This window comes from Lissotriton vulgaris, chromosome 5 (genome assembly GCF_964263255.1).
Source record: "Lissotriton vulgaris chromosome 5, aLisVul1.2, whole genome shotgun sequence".
NCBI classification, from domain to species: Eukaryota; Metazoa; Chordata; class Amphibia; order Caudata; family Salamandridae; genus Lissotriton; species Lissotriton vulgaris.
This window is the reverse complement of record NC_141693.1, coordinates 1781029312-1781046664: the sequence shown is the minus strand read 5'-3', so window position 1 is coordinate 1781046664 and position 17353 is coordinate 1781029312. Positions and strand designations below refer to the sequence as shown.

General features: G+C 44.0%; 1 protein-coding gene across 1 annotated transcript in view; it reads right to left on the bottom strand.

Annotated features, from left to right (window-relative positions):
• Nucleotides 1-596: 596 nt before the first annotated feature.
• The window catches only part of PSMC3IP (PSMC3 interacting protein), a 59794-nt gene continuing 43037 nt past the window's right edge, over nucleotides 597-17353 (bottom strand). The window contains exons 3-8 of the mRNA XM_086920485.1: nucleotides 15775-15864; nucleotides 14251-14362; nucleotides 13186-13331; nucleotides 4817-4870; nucleotides 4563-4622; nucleotides 597-1368 (exon numbers count right to left, since the gene is read on the bottom strand). Of these exons, the coding sequence (XP_086776611.1) occupies nucleotides 1312-1368; nucleotides 4563-4622; nucleotides 4817-4870; nucleotides 13186-13331; nucleotides 14251-14362; nucleotides 15775-15864 (519 nt within the window). The 3' untranslated portion in view covers nucleotides 597-1311. The remainder of the gene's footprint in view (nucleotides 1369-4562; nucleotides 4623-4816; nucleotides 4871-13185; nucleotides 13332-14250; nucleotides 14363-15774; nucleotides 15865-17353) is intronic.

Here is a 17353-nt window from a genome sequence, read left to right as displayed (position 1 = left end):
TTTCCCCAGTCATCAACAGGAATAGGACTAGACTCATCCACGAGGACAAGATTGAACATCTCTTACATCTTAGGGCTAAAAAAGATGGTTCCAATTCTAGTATAAGGACAACCTACTTCTGCAACTGGACCAGCATGCCAAGGGTTTGAGTGGGGGGCCACAACCTGTTCCTTCTGGGACAGTGGAAAGGTTGATGCAAGTATCAATTTGTACATGATCATCAACACTTATATTTTCGATATTGTCAAAAAACCGCAGGGATCAAAGCGCCTATCATTGCATGGTGCAGACTGATGGGAATATCGAAAATAAGGGATACTGCAGTTCAACAACACAGATACTGCTGATCTAGATTCTTCTGTCTCCTGGTCAGTTCAGCTGCAGGGATATTTTTCCGACGCTGCTCTCCACAAAAATTCTCCAGGCAGGTGCCTTGTTAGGAAGATGTTTTATTCCGTTTTCTGAAAACAAATTCCCAAAGCAGGAGTTTGCTTTGAGAAAACTAAAAAGCAAACTCATGTGAAGGAGTCTAAACAGTCAATTTAGGGGCAAAGGGCCATTTTAAAATTGTTTTAGAAAGACAGGTACACCCTTCCATGAATAAATAAAACTTTATTTACAATACGGTACATCGACTTTTCAAGTCAGATAAGCTATATACATATTATCAGCACCACATAAGCTTATATGTTGAACTGAATAATCAACTTTGCCCAATCAGTAGGCATTTCCTAGAATCTTTACTCCCTCTGTGTGGGCGACAAAGAAGGTGAAAAAGTAGGCATGTTGGTAGCATAAAGGCAGGCCAAACATAACAATAAGTGGCCTAAAGGCTGCATTTCTGCTAATCTCAAATCCGTAACCACCAAGTAAGTACCTTACTCTTCATTGCCTCCCATCTCCCCAAGGTTACTAGCTTACAGCGTGAAGATTCCATTAAACATTCATCATGCCAAACTAAAAAGGCTTTTTCGTGTTTTACAGCTTTAACTTGCTCACTGTTTTCCTGCTCCCCTCAGTCAGATGCTATACCATTTTAGCAGTGTTTACTGCCGCTCAGGTACCCAAACATTAGGGAAGCTCTGACACGTATCCAGATTACAGTCGAACAACAGCTTCGCAGCTCAACCAAGAAACAAAACTCCAATAATGTAGGGGAAAAAAGCAACACTTTTGATTGTCTCTGTAGAGGAACGTATTAAGCGTTCAAAAGGCGATTTCGGAAACAAGGCACCGTTGAAAAGGCCGAATACATCAGTTCCAATGCAACGTTCCAACCCTGGTGTTCACGGCCTTCTTTTTGTTCCACCCTCACGCGTCTGGTATGGTGACTTTGAGGTCCTCATCCGTTTCTACCCCAACTTCCTCCTGCAAAATAGCAACGCAGCGGTTAGGGGAGACGCACCTGGATTACCTTGTCACGCGTGCTTGTCTTCTGGGCTTTGTCCAACCAGTAGGTAAGGTTGTAGGCAGGATTGGTGTTAGAGGAGTCTGTGTGTTATAGGAAGGACTGAAGTGTTAGGGTGAGAGTTTAAGTTGTGGTCAAGGGGCATAAGAGGTATAGTTTATTTACCTCAATTTAAATATAGTTACACCACAACATTATTTCTAGGGACTTCTTCAGGTGTAGAGGTAGTCTCCATGGTGAGAAGTGGCCCAGTCTGCCCGCTTTAGATTTGCCATTCTTGTTGTAAGCCTAACAGCGCTATGTTCCCTTATCCCTCCCGAAATCAACATATTAATAGAAACGTGTTCTACAAACCCCAAGCTAAAATAAATGTACTTTCACTCCCATGTGACCAGTCATATTTCATAATACAGTTATAGTATACCAGTTTGCTGTTTATACCACAGGAAATAAAAACATTAAAGGACAGGAAATCTAATACAGCTCATTTACACACCACAGAGATATTTACCCATCCAGCATAAGTCTTGCAAAGCTCTCACTACCGTCACCCTAGGTGCAGCTAGAATGCAGTGACACCCAGAAGTAAAAGCAGCAGGTCTGCTACAGGTTCAATCAAAACGTGATACAGGGCTACAAGTGGGACGAAAAGTGGGGGTCTGCAAGACAGGAGTGGCCTATGTAATTAAGGGTGTGGCCTAAACACAAACTAAAATTCTCAGATTTTCATACTGTGGAACAGACTGGTATTTTGGGGTTGTGCTGAGCTTTCTGTGCACCTAAATATAGATCATCTACTTGGCATGTACCTACAACCCGTCAGGATGTTTGGCTTTGTCAATGTTTGTTAGCGGTTTAAAATAAGGAACAATTATTTTGTTGCAAATAATTAATTCTGAAAAGGTTTCAAATCTGAACGTGAGACTGTAAATTCAACATCACTGAGGCCTGTGGAAGGGGTAGTGGTCTTCAGAGTGTCATTCCTGTTATGTGTGCTCAATGTTAGACATGTACGCCCTTTTCTATGACCTCTCCATCTGCATCTCTTACACCTCATCTCTTTCCTCTCCAGCACATTTCCACACTCTCCTGAATACACTTCCTCGCATCACCTTCACTTCACCACCTCCCAAACACAATGCACCCATTCACCTGTAAGCACTGCATTTTCTTCTACTTTTTCCTGGTCAATATTTTGACCACTGTGTACATACTTCACACATATTTGCACCCAAAATCAGTCATTAGCAAAAGGATAGTCCCTTTAATTTTTTGTATAGCATTACACGACAGGATGCGCTCTTCAATTACACTACATTATAAACCACTGCCATTTTTACAGGACTGGTTACTCTGAATGTGTTCTTGCTCACTAGTGTTTAGTTTCAAAGTATAGCTTATGTATTTAGTCCACACAGCTACTAACACTTTCATGTGAATATCAAAAGATAAATAATTTAAGCTCTTGTGGGTGGGGGAGGTGATGGTGGGACCATGTAATGTAAGGAATAGAATGCATGTTGCCATGGGTTAGAAGGATACAGTGAGTCAGCTCAGAGTTCAGTAACCTACTAATAGAACACGGCCTTGTGTCTCGTTCGTCTACATGGTGACGGAACTGTTGGCTGAACAGCAAAATCTGAATATATATGCCCAAGTTCAAAAACAATTAGAAAGCTTTCTTGGAGGTCCGGAATAATCATATTCCACAAGCAAATTAAGATTGGTATGGCTGAGGCAATCTTAAAAAGAAAACAAATGTTTTGTAAACCTCCTGTAAACTAGACTGGAGGCATTCTGGCCTTCACATGCAGAGCCGCTTATAAAAGTAAGCTTGTCTTTGGATAAATCCGTTATTAATAGAGCTTACCTTTTGTGGTTTCCACTGCACTTGATACAGAGAAAGAATTTGCTCAAGTTGGCAGGGTTTTTAATTTAATATTTAAATCAGGCTATATTTGCTTAACTGCTTCTCTTTAGAATAGCACGCCCTTTTTTTACATTCACAACTGTTTTACTCGAATGAATCCAGGAAACAATGACATGCTTTCGTTCTCTACATATCCGAGACTAACAAAATCCACAGTTTGTGAATTACTCGAGTGGTCTGAGAAATAAGAAACAGGGCAAAAACATCTGGGGTTTGTACGAAAAATTAAAAAAGGTGCAACGCAAAAAAGTCCGTTTTCCTAAATAGCAGTATTGACAAAAGGTGTGTTGTGCTAAATTCGCCACTCTTGTCCTTCTAAAGAAGTTGAGGGCCATTTCTTCCCTTTAAAGCAGTGGTAAATATTTCCCATTTCTGTTCCCTCTGCACACTCACTGTAGGTGGGAACAAGGAGTTCTAAAACCTGTAATGAAACCAGAAACCAGAAAGCGTTCCTAATGGAAACTAGGCAAGAATCTGTTTCAGAAATGTGTCATTAGTGTAGACTGTCTTGGGAATGCTTTTATTGAGATTTTGAATAATAGTAAATATAAAGTTGGAAGATGGATATTACAACATTCATAGTTAGTTATTCTGAAAATAGGTGATAACTCCAGCAGGAAACTCACCTAAGGCATTATAAAATGAATGTATTAGGCATTGGGTATCAAGAAAGGCTACACATTTTAGTAGAGTACTTGGAAATCAGAATTCAGGCGTATGTGACGCTTACCTCCCAAAGCTTTACTTTAGCTGCTTAAACACTAGGTAGGGCGGGGAATGCAGCCCCCTTTTTCAAATGTCCTAGCATACTGCACTTCCAAACTGGTGCATATTTGAAACGCTGTAAAGCCTATTTGAGAGATGAATTTCAGTTAAATTTGGCACTTGGAATGGCTGCAGTATTTCGCTCCATGGTCACTTGGGGAACCCTGGTTATTTGCTCTGTCACCAAGATTCTCTGATCCATTTCCCCAGCTGAAAGGATTGTACCAATAAGTAGACATTTTTTAGTGAAACTGTTAATGTTCAGACTATCTTCTGGTTTCTCAGGTTTAAGACCCATGTCATGCTACCTTTGTACTCAAAGCTTTTCGCAAATTTCTCATTGGCTAAAATGATTGTGATCTGGTAGCTTTTCGTTTGGGCAATACAGTCTAGTCTGTTCTAAGCTAAACATAAAAAAACACAATAAAATTCTGAAGGTATATTAAGATGGTTACTCACAAAAAACTGCTTCTTGCTTTTGGGATATCCTTCAAGTATTGCATCAAATAAATCGGTGGCCTAAAACAAAGGTTACAGTTAAATATCGCCCAATTTATTAGTGAAAGATTAACCTATATTGGCAAAGTATGATCTAAGAGTATGTACAGGAAAAAATAACCTCAGACTTTAAATCACACATTTCACTATTTATAATGAATGATAGGAGTTCCTAACAGGTTTAGAACTGGGGTAACATAAAATAAAGCAATTACCATCCTTTTTCTTTTCCTCCATTCCTTGCAATATTGCTTTTTCTCACTGTACACCTAGAAGAAATAGAAACACCACATCATGAATCCCTCTTAATGGACTAAAATACCAGTGGACTTGGCAAAACATGCTGTATCTGGAATGTCCACAGCTGGAAGTTACATGAGGGATGGCAAAGTAGCATTTAAGTTCTAGGGCAGCTCAAGTCCTCGGGGGGTCCCCTTGAGCGATGTACCGGTCTCAACAGGTAACTATTCCTTGGTCACTCCACAGGAAGAGGGGGGGGGGGGAGGCTTCTATTTACAATTAGTTGACTTGGCCCATAAAGTCACCCATTTACAACAAAGCTGAAGACAAAACTACCTCTGGAAGAATGAGAATTTCAAGAAGCCCCTAGATCTCATGGCTGGCGGCCCAGATGTCTTCTATACAGAACACTCTCTCGGTCGGAAGAGCTTCTGGTAAGAGGTCAGACCTATCACCATTTCAGGTAAGAGTAAATAGTCATGCTGTAAAATGATGTACATTAATCTGTGAAGCACGGAGATGACTTGGCCTCGTTTGCACTAAGAAAATATGCCAAATAAATTAAAGTGGCATTGGACTTGTTACGTTAATAGGGTACTTTTATAGCGCACAGCTACTCCAAAGAGTGTCCCGGCGCTTAAGATCGTCACGGACCCAGAGTGGAAGGCAAAACGGGAGAGAGTGCTGAAAGCAGAATGGGATGAATTACTGGGTGAAAAGCAGGGTCTTCAGATCCTTCCTGAATTCCAGCAGGTTGGTGTTGGATCTGAGTGACAGAGGAAGAGCATTCCACAACTGAGGGGCGAGATGTTTAAAAGAACGCCCCCCACAGCGCGCACGTCGGATCACCGGGGTGACCACCATGGCCTGGGTAGAGAATCGCAAAGATCTAGAAGGCAGATAGAAACTAATTCGTTTCCGGAGATAAAAAGGCACCTGTACCATGAAGGGCTTTGAAGGCAATGGTCAAGGCCTTAAAAGTGATACGCTTCCTAATAGGCAGCCAGTGAAGAGTCCTGAGAAGGTCGCTGGCCCTGGCTCTCCTAGTGAGGCCAAAGATGGCCCGGGCCGCTGAGTTTTGAACAACCTGGAGACACGCAAGAAGAAGTCCGGAAGGCCTAGGACAGGACGTTGGAATTGTCCAGGGGAGAGCCTAAGGGCCTGTACCGTGACATTTCTATGCTCTAGAGATAAGATCAGCAGGAACTTCCTTAGCATCTTCAAGATCGCAAAACATTTGCCGGCCAGACCAGCCACCTGGGCTTTGAAGGAGAGGCTGTTATCAATCTGAATACCCAGATTTTTAGCAGCCCCCGTATCGCTGGCAGGAGGGAACATGGCAGTGGGCCACCATTCCTTCCACCTGGGGTCCGCAGGGCAGCCGAAGAAGAGCACTTCGGACTTGTCGGAGTTGCACTTGAGGCTGTTCCGACCCAACCAGTCAAACACTGCCCCAAGGCAACCCCGGATGGACGCCCCATCAAAATTGGAGCCCTTGTCGCACGTGAACAGAAGTTGGGTATCGTCCGCGTACGACACGATCTGGGCCCCAAGATCCTCCGCCAGTGCCGCCAGAGGGGTCATATAGATGTTAAAGAGCGAAGGGCTCAAAATTGAGCCCTGCGGAACTCCGAACTCCAAAGGCGGCATTGCGGCAGAGAAAGGGGGGCCCAGACCGTTTGCTGGCGATTTGAGAGAAATGACCTAAACCACCGGAACACCGTCCCCCTCAGACCAATCTCCCAGAGTCTTGAAAGGAGACGGTCATGGGGGAACGGTGTCGAAAGCCGCAGAGAGATCAAGCATAACCAACATGGCTTTGCCTCCTCTGTCCAAGGTTTCCTTGACAGCCTCGGTGACCTCAAGCAAAGCTGTTTCCGTGCTCAGATTGGAGTGGAAACCGGACTGCGACTAATGGAGTATGTCGTTCGTCTCAAGAAAGTGGGTCAGGGTGGTATGGACATGTTTCTCAACCACTTTCGCAAGCGCAGGCAGGAGGGAGATGGGTCTATAGTTGGCATGGGATTTAGGGTCCAGGATGTTTTTTATTTTTTATTTTTTTATTTTTTTTTTTAGAAGTGGCAAGATTAGAGCCTGTTTCCACGGCTGGGGGACCTCACCCGTACTAAGAGAAAGGTTAAGTATCGGGTTAATAAGATGGTTGAGAGTAGGGGCCATTTGCACGAGGAATTTAGCAGGACACGGGAAAACGGGGAACCAGATTTCAGTTTGGAAAGGAGATCCAACGAGGCCTGTATGGTCAGAGATGGGAAGTTCCAGAAGGCAGGGCCCACGGAGATCGCGCAGGGGCAGGGGAAATAAAGTCCTTGACTATTCTGAAAATTTCCTTACAGGAGCTGGAAACATCTTCAATCCTTCTGGCCAGATGGGACTTTTTGCCAGCTGTGAGGTCGTGGGGATAATCTATAACCACTGCCCTATAAGTTTCCTTAGAGCTAGCATCATAGTGCTTGCGCCACTACCTTTCGGCTTTTTTACATTGCCGTCGCTTTTCGGCAAGCGCCAGCGAAAACCAAGGGGAGGATGCTTTCACTGAACGTGCCCCAGGGGGCCGAGGAGGGGCTAAGTCGGCTAGCCGTTGGCTCAGCCAGAGCTGCAAGAGCTCTAGGTCCGTTTCCAAAGTACCCGTCAGCAGGCATGGGTAGGTGTCTAAGGCCTGCGTCAGCATAGCTGGGGAAACCCGATGGAATGCTCTGGAGGAGTGCGCCTCACGCCACTGTCCACTGTAAGTGCCCTTCTCATTAAGTGGGGATCTCAAAGTCCGCTAAAAAGTGGTCGGACCACAGGACAGGAGCGAGAGAGGCCAGGACCACAGGAACAGTAGAGAATATTTGGTCCAACGTGTGACCCTTGCAGTGGGTGGGGGACCGAAGGTACGGGATGAGTCCTAAGGATGAGGTGATGTCTTTTAGCTTTATGCTGTCAGGGTCATCCACACTGTCCATGTGTATGTTAAAGTCACCTAGGAGCAGACAGTGTTTAGACCTGAGGCATAGCGTGGAGATAGCCGAGTGGAGCTCTTCAAGAAAGGTACCCAATGGGTCCGGGGGCCTATAGACCAAGAGCCCTATACATGATTGATAGGGTGAAATGGAGAGGGAGAAGGCTAGAACTTCACACCCTTGAATGTTGTCAGAGGGTAGAATGGAACATGCGATGCGCCTGTCGACGACCAGGGCGACACCGCCCCCCCCCCTCCCACTAGCTCTATCCTTTCTGAAAATTACATCGCTCGGGGGGATGGCAGTGGCAATATCTGGTCCTGCACCCTCACCCAGCCATGTTTCAGTCAAGAAGAGACAGTCCGCCAGTAGGTTATGGACATCAAGCGCATGCTTTCCCAGAGAACTGGTGTTAAGCAGTAAACACCTACTACTGTTAAGAGGAGGATTAAGAGAAGAGATGGATCCCTGCCCCGGTAGCCAACCACAGGCCGAGCACCCGTTGTTGCCCCGGGGAGGTTTGGGGAAAACCCTAAAGCAGGTGTTGTTAGTGTTCCTAAGGGAGATCAGATCATCCCATGTGTAATTTAGCATCTTGGCTTGCCTGCCCAGCCGGGCCCGCGCCCGACCGCCTCCGGGACGCTGACGGGCGCAGACGGGCTTTCCTTCGGCGCTCCTTAGGCGCGGAGAGAAAGGCGCCTAGTTTTAAGGCGACGCGGGCGGCGCGAATCAGCACCACTAGACTGCCGCCTCGCGAGCCAGCCTACCCCCAAGATGGACATTTCAAATTCCCTCTGTAGCCCCTCAGACACCGCCAGCTCATAGAGATGCCACGTCCTGTGATTCAGCAACAGGCACAACTCGAGCCGTGATCTGGACGGTCTACTTGACTCAAAAGCGGGATATCCTGAAATCCACGCTATCATTGGTCCTAATTGAACCACTCCTCTCGACCTGTACTACCTCCCAGCCTAAGGATCTGTCTTGCATGAAAGGCAATTGTTTATAATTCGAAGACAAACATGATTTATATATTTGTCCTGAAGATGATGCCATTTATCTTGTTTTTCGGCATCGAAACCTCGTCGACACCATAGGATCATATGTACTGAATATGCTTGTGAATGATATGTGCAATGGTCACTCAAACTACAATCAAGTCTGTTCACTGATTAGAAGTATACAGACCGATTTGCTTGCTCTTGCCTATACTTGTTGTTTTGTCTTGTTCACTGTAGGTCACGGGCTGTGGCCCCTTGACATTACTTTCTGATTGTGTGCATCGCCAAATAAATTCCTGTCCGGCTGGACAAAAGACATAAATACTATTCCAGTTTGTGTCTATTCTTACCCGGATACCCCAAACTACTAGCTTCCACTGATTTTTGTAATAAGTTAAACGCCCAAGGTCCCTAGTGTACTACCTTCGGGTTCCCTTGTTTTCTATAACTACACCTTTTCTCCAAGTGTCATTTTCTGAGCCCCACCCTTTCTAGTTTTATCCAGCCCATTGTACTGGATGCTGCATTCCAACTCACGGGGAAGGGATGACCGGGTTATTCCACCGACTGATTATTAACAATAAATTCTCTAGGCCTTGCAACTTGTACACTCTCCACAAATACTGGTGGAGGAATACGAAAAATGAGGAGTCTGCGGTAGAACCCAACTCATTCAGTATAAAGAAAGGAGGCTGAGTGGAACCTTCTGAGGAATAAAACAATTGAAAAAAAGTCCCACTCCTCCTGTAGAACTGAAAAGTATTGTGACGGATGAAACTCAGCACCGAGGGAGAAGTCAAAGTTTCAAAGATTGCAGTTTGTTTGAATAATCTGAAGTTCAACTTCCAGTATCAATGACTGGAAAACTCCAGTGGTACTGGTGTCAGCACTGGTCTTCCATTTGCTTCATCATTGGTCTTATGTATTTTATGCGTCAGCATGTAACACATTGAGCGTTGGCGTCTGGATGCTCCAGGGCCTACTAAAGCAGCTGGAACATTCGTAATCACAAGTGGATTCGGGTAAGTTTGTACCTCGCTCCATGCTTGATCAAATGACCCACGGTGAGAGGTGGATACCTGAATGTCCCTGTTAAAGACCCCATTGAAAATTATGTGTATAAGCATCGAAACATTCCCATGTTGACTACAACTGATATTAACCGTAGTCCGTTGAATTTGTCTTGTAACTTGGAGTCCTGGCTTCCTTAACTAAGTGGCCATTAAGTCAACATTATCTGTTTCTGTAGACATTCATGCTTCCAGTTCATCTTGGTCACTAACTAGCATCACTGTGCCGTTTTTTGGAGCACTTACTCGCTGTATTGTTATACTGAATAACTGTCAATAGGTATTAAATAAATGTTTTAAATGTTTGAAGATTGCATGTGTGTTTTTGCCTAGGTTTATTGCTTTTCGGAGGAAACCATTGCGCTTGTAAAAATAAGAACCCATAAGCATAGCTTAAAGACTTCAATGGGATGTGTGAAAGAGAAATGTAATTTGTTCAGTCACTCCAAAATTGAACATGGTCGCTAATACAGAGTTGGACTGGTGAGGGGTGGAACAACAAAACAGAGGAAACCCCCAAGAAGAGAGCAGCATTAGTTCAACTCTGCATCCTGCCAACAGAAGGAAAAAGCAAAGCACAAGTACAGGAATGGGACGAGGTCCCTTGCAAAAACCTAAAATGATAGCATCTGTTGGAAAAGGGTTTTCAAGTCCAGACTGTGGGACAAAACTACATGGCTAAGACAATTTATGACTCTGGCAGTGATGGAGTACACTGGCGGAAGATCGCAAGTACTGATTACTGTTATGTGTTTCTCAAATGGGTTTCCATCCTCAGCATGGGACGGAAACAGCTCTGTTGGCGGTGATGGAGGAGGCGAGGAGGCTGCTGGACCAAGGAGGAACGGCTGCCATCATCCTTCTGGACCTCAGCGCCGCGTTTGACACAGTCAATCATACCATCTTGTCCGACCGACTTAAGGTATGGGAGTGTCGGGCGCGGCACTGACTTGGCTCCTATCCTTCCTCAGGAACCGTTACTTCCAGGTCTTTGAGGGGGATGTGGTGTCCTCCAGGCTACCTTTTAGCTGTGAGATTCCACAGGGTTCCGCCCTGAGCCCCACGCTTTTTATAGGAGTCCTTTGGCGGGGATTGTCCATCCATTTGGCATCAAAATCATCACCTATGCAGACGGCACTCAGCTAGTGGTATCTTTAAATCACGCTGAGGTGTTTTCTAGTACCCTAGGTCTTTGCCTAGAGGCGGTGGCCGAGTGGATGGAACTTTCATGCCTCAGACTCCACGGAGACAAGACAGAAACCATGCTGTTGGGTAATCCATTGTCCTCTGTCCCCGCCTCCCTGTGGCCAGCTTGTTTAGGCCCCGCTCCACCCCCAAAGACACAGATAAAGAGCCTCGGCATGTGGCTCGACAGCTCTCTCGATTTCACCTACCAGGCAACCAAACTCTCAGCTTGTTGCTATGGACTGATGAGAATGCTGCGTAAAATCATCCCCCTCCTCCCATTCCAGGCCAGAAGGATTATGGTTCAGGCCCTCATACTTTCTCGCCTGGATTACGGGAATGCCTAATATCTCGGAGCCCCCCAAGCTACGATCAACAAACTGCAAGTAACACAGAATTGTGCAGCCGGCCTGCTCTTTCAGACCCTGCGATGGCAGCCTGCAAGACCAGCATTGAGGAAACTCCATTGGCTCCAGATTTCAGCCAGGATACAGTTTAAGGCTATGTGTTTGGGCCGCAAAGTCATCTGGAAGACTGGTCCGGCGATTATGCACTCTGGTCACCCCCTATCTCCCTCATAACCCTGCGTTCCAGCTCTTTGTGCCTGGCCACGACTAAGATGATATGTAAAGCGAGAAGGGGCGGACGCTCCTTCTCGTTTAATGCCACAAAGATTTGAAACTCTCTCCCCTTGCCCTCCGAGAGAACGATAATCTTCAGGCCTTCTGGAAGCTTTTAAAAACCCATCTGCTCGGGACGCTTCCATAGCACTGTGGCTTAATCTTCCCTGCCATTCTATTAATCAGCGCTGGAAGGCCTCAGGGTAGCCATGCGCTATAGAAATTTAACTTCAATTCAATTATTCACTGTACCCTCACCCTATATGCACGCTGCCATATTACATTACAGAAATGTAAAGTAAGCTACTAATACTTCTGCAAGAAATGCAAACAATATCCACGTCACCTTGCTTCATCATTCCACACATTTGCTGACCCAATTACCTATGGAAACTCTTAACCCCTTCGATGCTCATGACGAGCTCGTCATGAGGCACGGTTGAGCTGTGCTCATGACGAGCTGAGCTCGTCATGAACAATGGGACTCATAGAATGTCAGCACAGGAGAAAAATCTCCCTAGCAGCCAAGGTGTTAAAATATATATCCAAACCAATATTATCTGTTTTTGTACAGCAGACAGACAATGTTTCTTGGAGCATCTCTCAGGTCTTAAGCAGAGGAGCTATCAATTGAGTGCTGCGCGAGGACTTGCAAGGTCACACTGATTCATTTCAATAGTTTGAAAGTAAAATGATGGCCATGAGGTTGCAAAAAGTTGTTTCTAGTTAAGGCGTCTAACAGATTGGATATACTGGGTAATCTAAATTACTACTCCCCATCTGGACCACAAAATTAGTGTGCGTGGAGTTAAAAATTCAAAAACTAGGATTGCATTTTTACACTTCTTGTAGAGCTTCCGATTTAGGGGATTACAAAACTGGCAATACCAAAGATCTGAACGTAGAGGATCTCTTACTTCAGTGTGCATAGGGTTGGAAGGACGAGTCGAGTAATTTTGGTTTGGAAAGGAGACCACGGGATCTAATATCTGCTTCTCCAGTAGGAGAACCCATATCCAACATACATGGCACATCATTCGGGGAAGCCACAATTCAAACTGGGTTTGGAATATGTAGTCCCTATTGACAACCACCAGAACCAACCTGCAGAAATGAAAGTCACCTCTCCACTCAGACCGAGGATATGAACGAAATTGCTGCATAAAACTCCAAAGGCTAAATATGATTTAATGGTTTACTTTACAGGGTATTTATTGTGGCAACTTCTTAATTTTATTCCATTTGAGTCATTTATACTAGACTATAAATCGTGAAAACTAAGTGCAAAGAGAGTAAAACCATTTCAAACTCCAAATAAAAAATAAAACATTTGCAATACTTATCGGAAAAGACATTTCATTCAGCCCATCATGCTCCCCCCACTTCTAAACATATATGTGATGTGTACACATGTATACTCATGTGCGCCCACAAATCTTTGTTATAAGTCACTGGAGCAGATGCAAAGACTTCCTGCCCATACTTGTATGTTTACGCTTGAATACCTTTTCTTTCTCTGCAGGAGTCACATGATTAGTGGCAGACCTAATTTTCTTCAGTTTCTCTGTGTGGATAGCACACTCCTTTTTCAAGTCGTCAATTTCTTTAACCATGGCTTCTGTGGTCATCGAGCTGTTCAGATCTTTCAATTCTACGATAAACCATTGGAAAAGAAAGATCAATTCATAACTGAATAAGTATTAAGATTAAAAGCAGCCACTTCAATGAGGCAAACAAAGCTGGATAACTGTACAGTGACATCACATCAAGGAACCGGTCTGCAATGAAACATCTGAGCCCTCTGCAATAAGAAAAAAAATGCAGAGTCTGCTTGGAGCTTCAAGGCATAAGAAGATCACTTAACATGTTTAGATGTCCGACACCTAAAATACATGCACAAATAAAGTACGAAAGCTGGTATATTTCAAGTAGGTAGACATGGGTTCTACTGTGTAATTAAGGTAGACAGATGGGAAGGGTTAGGGAACCGAGCGGACTGTTAAATGAAGAATTGTACATATTAAAGTTATCACTCAACATGGAATTAGCTTTACTGGGAGGTGGCTGTAGTAAATGAATGACGCCTGGTCCATGTAGATTAAGCAGGTTGATTTATTAAGATAGATATTATCATCAAGAGCAGCCCCACCAGGAGCAGCCTTCCTGCTGCTCAGCCCAACCTCGAACTGACTCCCTCATTCATTCAACATTCCGCCACCACACACACACTGGCTGAGCAGCAGATATAACAGTGGCCATTGTTAAGGCAGGCAAAAGAAGACAGCTAAACTTAAAGGAGGAAACTAAAACAGGGCTCTGTGAGTTGCAGTGAAGAGAACAATGGTCCTCAATTAATGGCTGCGAGGATGGTGTATGTATGACTGAGAATGTGCGTGTGCACATCTGTTTCTGCACGTGCCTGTATGCTCATCACTGGGTGGAGTGGAACAAAGCTACACACATAGCAAAGCAGGTGTTCTCATAGTTAAGGGAAGTACTGACCCATTTCACTTGCCTTGGCGCTCCTCCAAGTAAACAGAGCACTGAGGATCTAAGGCCAAGTTTCATACCTATTTCCATTTGTTTGCAACTCTGCTGTGCCGTCTGCACCTTTGACGACAGCTCTGCAATCTGACCGTCTAGGCTCTTGATTTCAGAGTCACTCACGCAGGGAAACTGAGCCTGAAAAAACGATACATGCAATGAAATACAATCTCTACCAGCCCAACAGCACACACTCAAAAATGTGGCAAACCCTCATTTCTAAAAGGGAAAACCCACCCACAATCACGACTCTCAACAAATACTGAAACATACTTCACTGCAAAACTGACTGCTGTTCAACACTGGAGAGGGAGCAGGTGACAAAAGGACCATTGTACAGTTAATATAATAATTAATGAAGAAAGTATGGTTTCAGACACCAACGTTAACAGATGCCCTATGGCGAGGCACAGTGGGATACAACAAGCAACACTGGCAGAGTAGATTTGCCATGGAGTTAAACCAGCCTGGTTGGACAGTTCGACTGTCCAGATAATGTGGGTTTAAAGCCGTCAACACTTGGAAGAAGGGACTATCTCTTGCACGTGAATCAGGCAGACACTTTCATGATAACAAAGCCACATAGCCATCTAATAATCATTCAGGCTTGACACGCTCCGATTAAAGGAAATTCTATAGATGTTGCTACTGGCTAGGAAAGGTTTAAGGCGGCCTTATGAAATAACTTAATTATTGCATCCCAACGAAGAGCTTTGTGTAACCAAAAAATTAAGTCGCCTTATGATTACTATTGTGAGCCATAGGTATTTAAAGCACCTCCGTATTGATCTCTCCCAGGGAGAAAGAACAGGAAAGCATACATCTAAGTTAATTGTACTGTGGTGTTCAAATTGTTTAAATGTATTTATATACTATTGAATGGATTTGTATCTATAATACACTTTTTTTTTAAATAAAACAAACTAAATAAATCACCCAAAAAATAAAATAAAAAATAAAATATGCTTGGAAAATGTGGGCAATAGCGCCAAGAGTTGAGCGACTTGTAGAATGAGCCTAGCTAAGCGACTGTAGACTCAATTGTACTTCCAATGATGTGCAGCAAGTTACTGTATGTACACTTAATAATACATAGAAAAGACAGTAACAACAACTGGGGCAACTCGAAAAGAAAGATCACGTCTATTATTTTTTATTCACTTATTCCGATGGACTTTTTGTTATTTAAAAACAAAGAGGGGTTAACACTCCTACGGAAAACCACTTACTCCTCCCAGTGCCCATCTCTCAGCCAACCGGACTTCACAAACCTGGTCTCTTTCATTAAACCAAACAAATAAGACACCCAGGGGATGATCGCCTAATAAAGTACTAGGGGTATATATAGCAAGTTGACTCTGAACAGCAGCAATGTATATAGGCATCCAAACTTAAGGCAGCTTGAAGATTTGACGATGCTAACCCAGGTTCAAGTGCAATTGCAATGCAGCCAGTTACCACTGAAGCTATGCTGGGCAGTCATATCCTTACATTATGCCTGGTGTACACTAAACGTTTGATGAAGAAATGCTGGCGAAGGCCATACTAACCTGATCTGCAAAATAGATTTTTTGCTTGCCATACAACTTCTCCTTGACTTTCCCTTGCTGAGCCAACTGCTCCATTGCTTTTACCACTGCCTAAGGAAAAACAATGCATTGGTTAGCTAGTGTTACATCAAAGAGCTTTCAACAAATCACATCAAATGAAAACGATGCATTAGTACCTTGTATAGGTATTTTAAATAGAAGTATGGTTATGCAACTCGATTGCCGGTTACATTTGTTTGTTTTAGCTTATTTTGTACAATGTTTTTTCAGTTTCATAAACTTTTATTCGATTATAAAAATTTGCATAATCATAAAAAGTACAATTTATAAAAATCATCGGTTTTATACAGAGATACACATGTTATAGTTTATAAAACAATGCCATGACGAGTTTTTAATACTTTTTTTAAAAAGGTCGCTATCATTTTGGCTTCGTGCGGGTTTTCCGGTGACTGGAGATAAGCGAGAGCTGGATATGTGCTTCTAAGACCGCTTAAACGAAGAAGGGGAAAAATCCATTTTTTCCTAGCCACTCTGTAGTATTTGCAGAACAGGGTGACATGGACCGTTGATTGCTTGGAGGCCCCATCACACGGACAACAAATCAGGTTCCGAGACCAATTGTTCTGTTCCGGAAATGAGACCAAGCGGAAGAAAAGATCGAACCGTAATCTTGTCAATAGAAACTTTTCATAGTTCGAAAGAAAGAACGTCAGGTAGGGCTGTATCAGTTTCTCTGTTTGCAATAAGCGGATTTTTCCATTTTGTGTTTTAACAATCTCAGCCTGATTGCGAAGTTCTCTTAAGTGGCCCATGCATAGTTCTTTAAGCTGTTTCTTTGAAATGTCTTCTATTGAAGGTGGTTCGAGAAAGTATTGCTCCCGATCAAGATCTTGGAAAAATTTGGAAATGTAGTTGAGCCAGGGAATTTTCCTCCAGTGGGCTAGGCTAAGGCATTCAGTGATGAGGGAACGCGTTATATGGCTTTCTGGATTGCACCATATACGGTGCCATAGAATGAGAGGCTGGCAACGTATGGTGTCTGTCACAAATTCCATCCCTAGCTCCCGATGTGATGCTAGAATCGGGGAGCTTTGGGGGAGGGCCAGAACATATTTAATGAAGGCGTTCTCCGTTACCTGGAGTTGGTTAATACTTCCATGTCCCCAGATGCCTGCTCCATAGCTAGCCACGCTATGGCATTTTGCATAATATAACGTTAACAGTTCTGGAGGAGCTGGTTTGCCGAGTTTCCTGGAGAAAGCACAAAGTGCTGATGTTGCTCGACGAAAGTTAAGGTTTCTGGCTTCAATGGCTTTGCGCCAAGTCATTGAGTCATCCACGAGTATACCCAGATAGGGGTATACTGATGTTTTTTCCAGCTTGGTATTATTTATGTATATGGATTTTGAAGTTCCGTATTTGGGTCCTATGATCATTGTGAATGTTTTCTTTGTGTTTACTTTTAGACCCAGGGAGTCCATAAATGTCACATATTTGTTCAACTGTCGCTGGAGTTGATTGGCTGTTCGGGCCAGGATGACCGAGTCGTCGGCATACAGGAGGATGGGTATAGGGC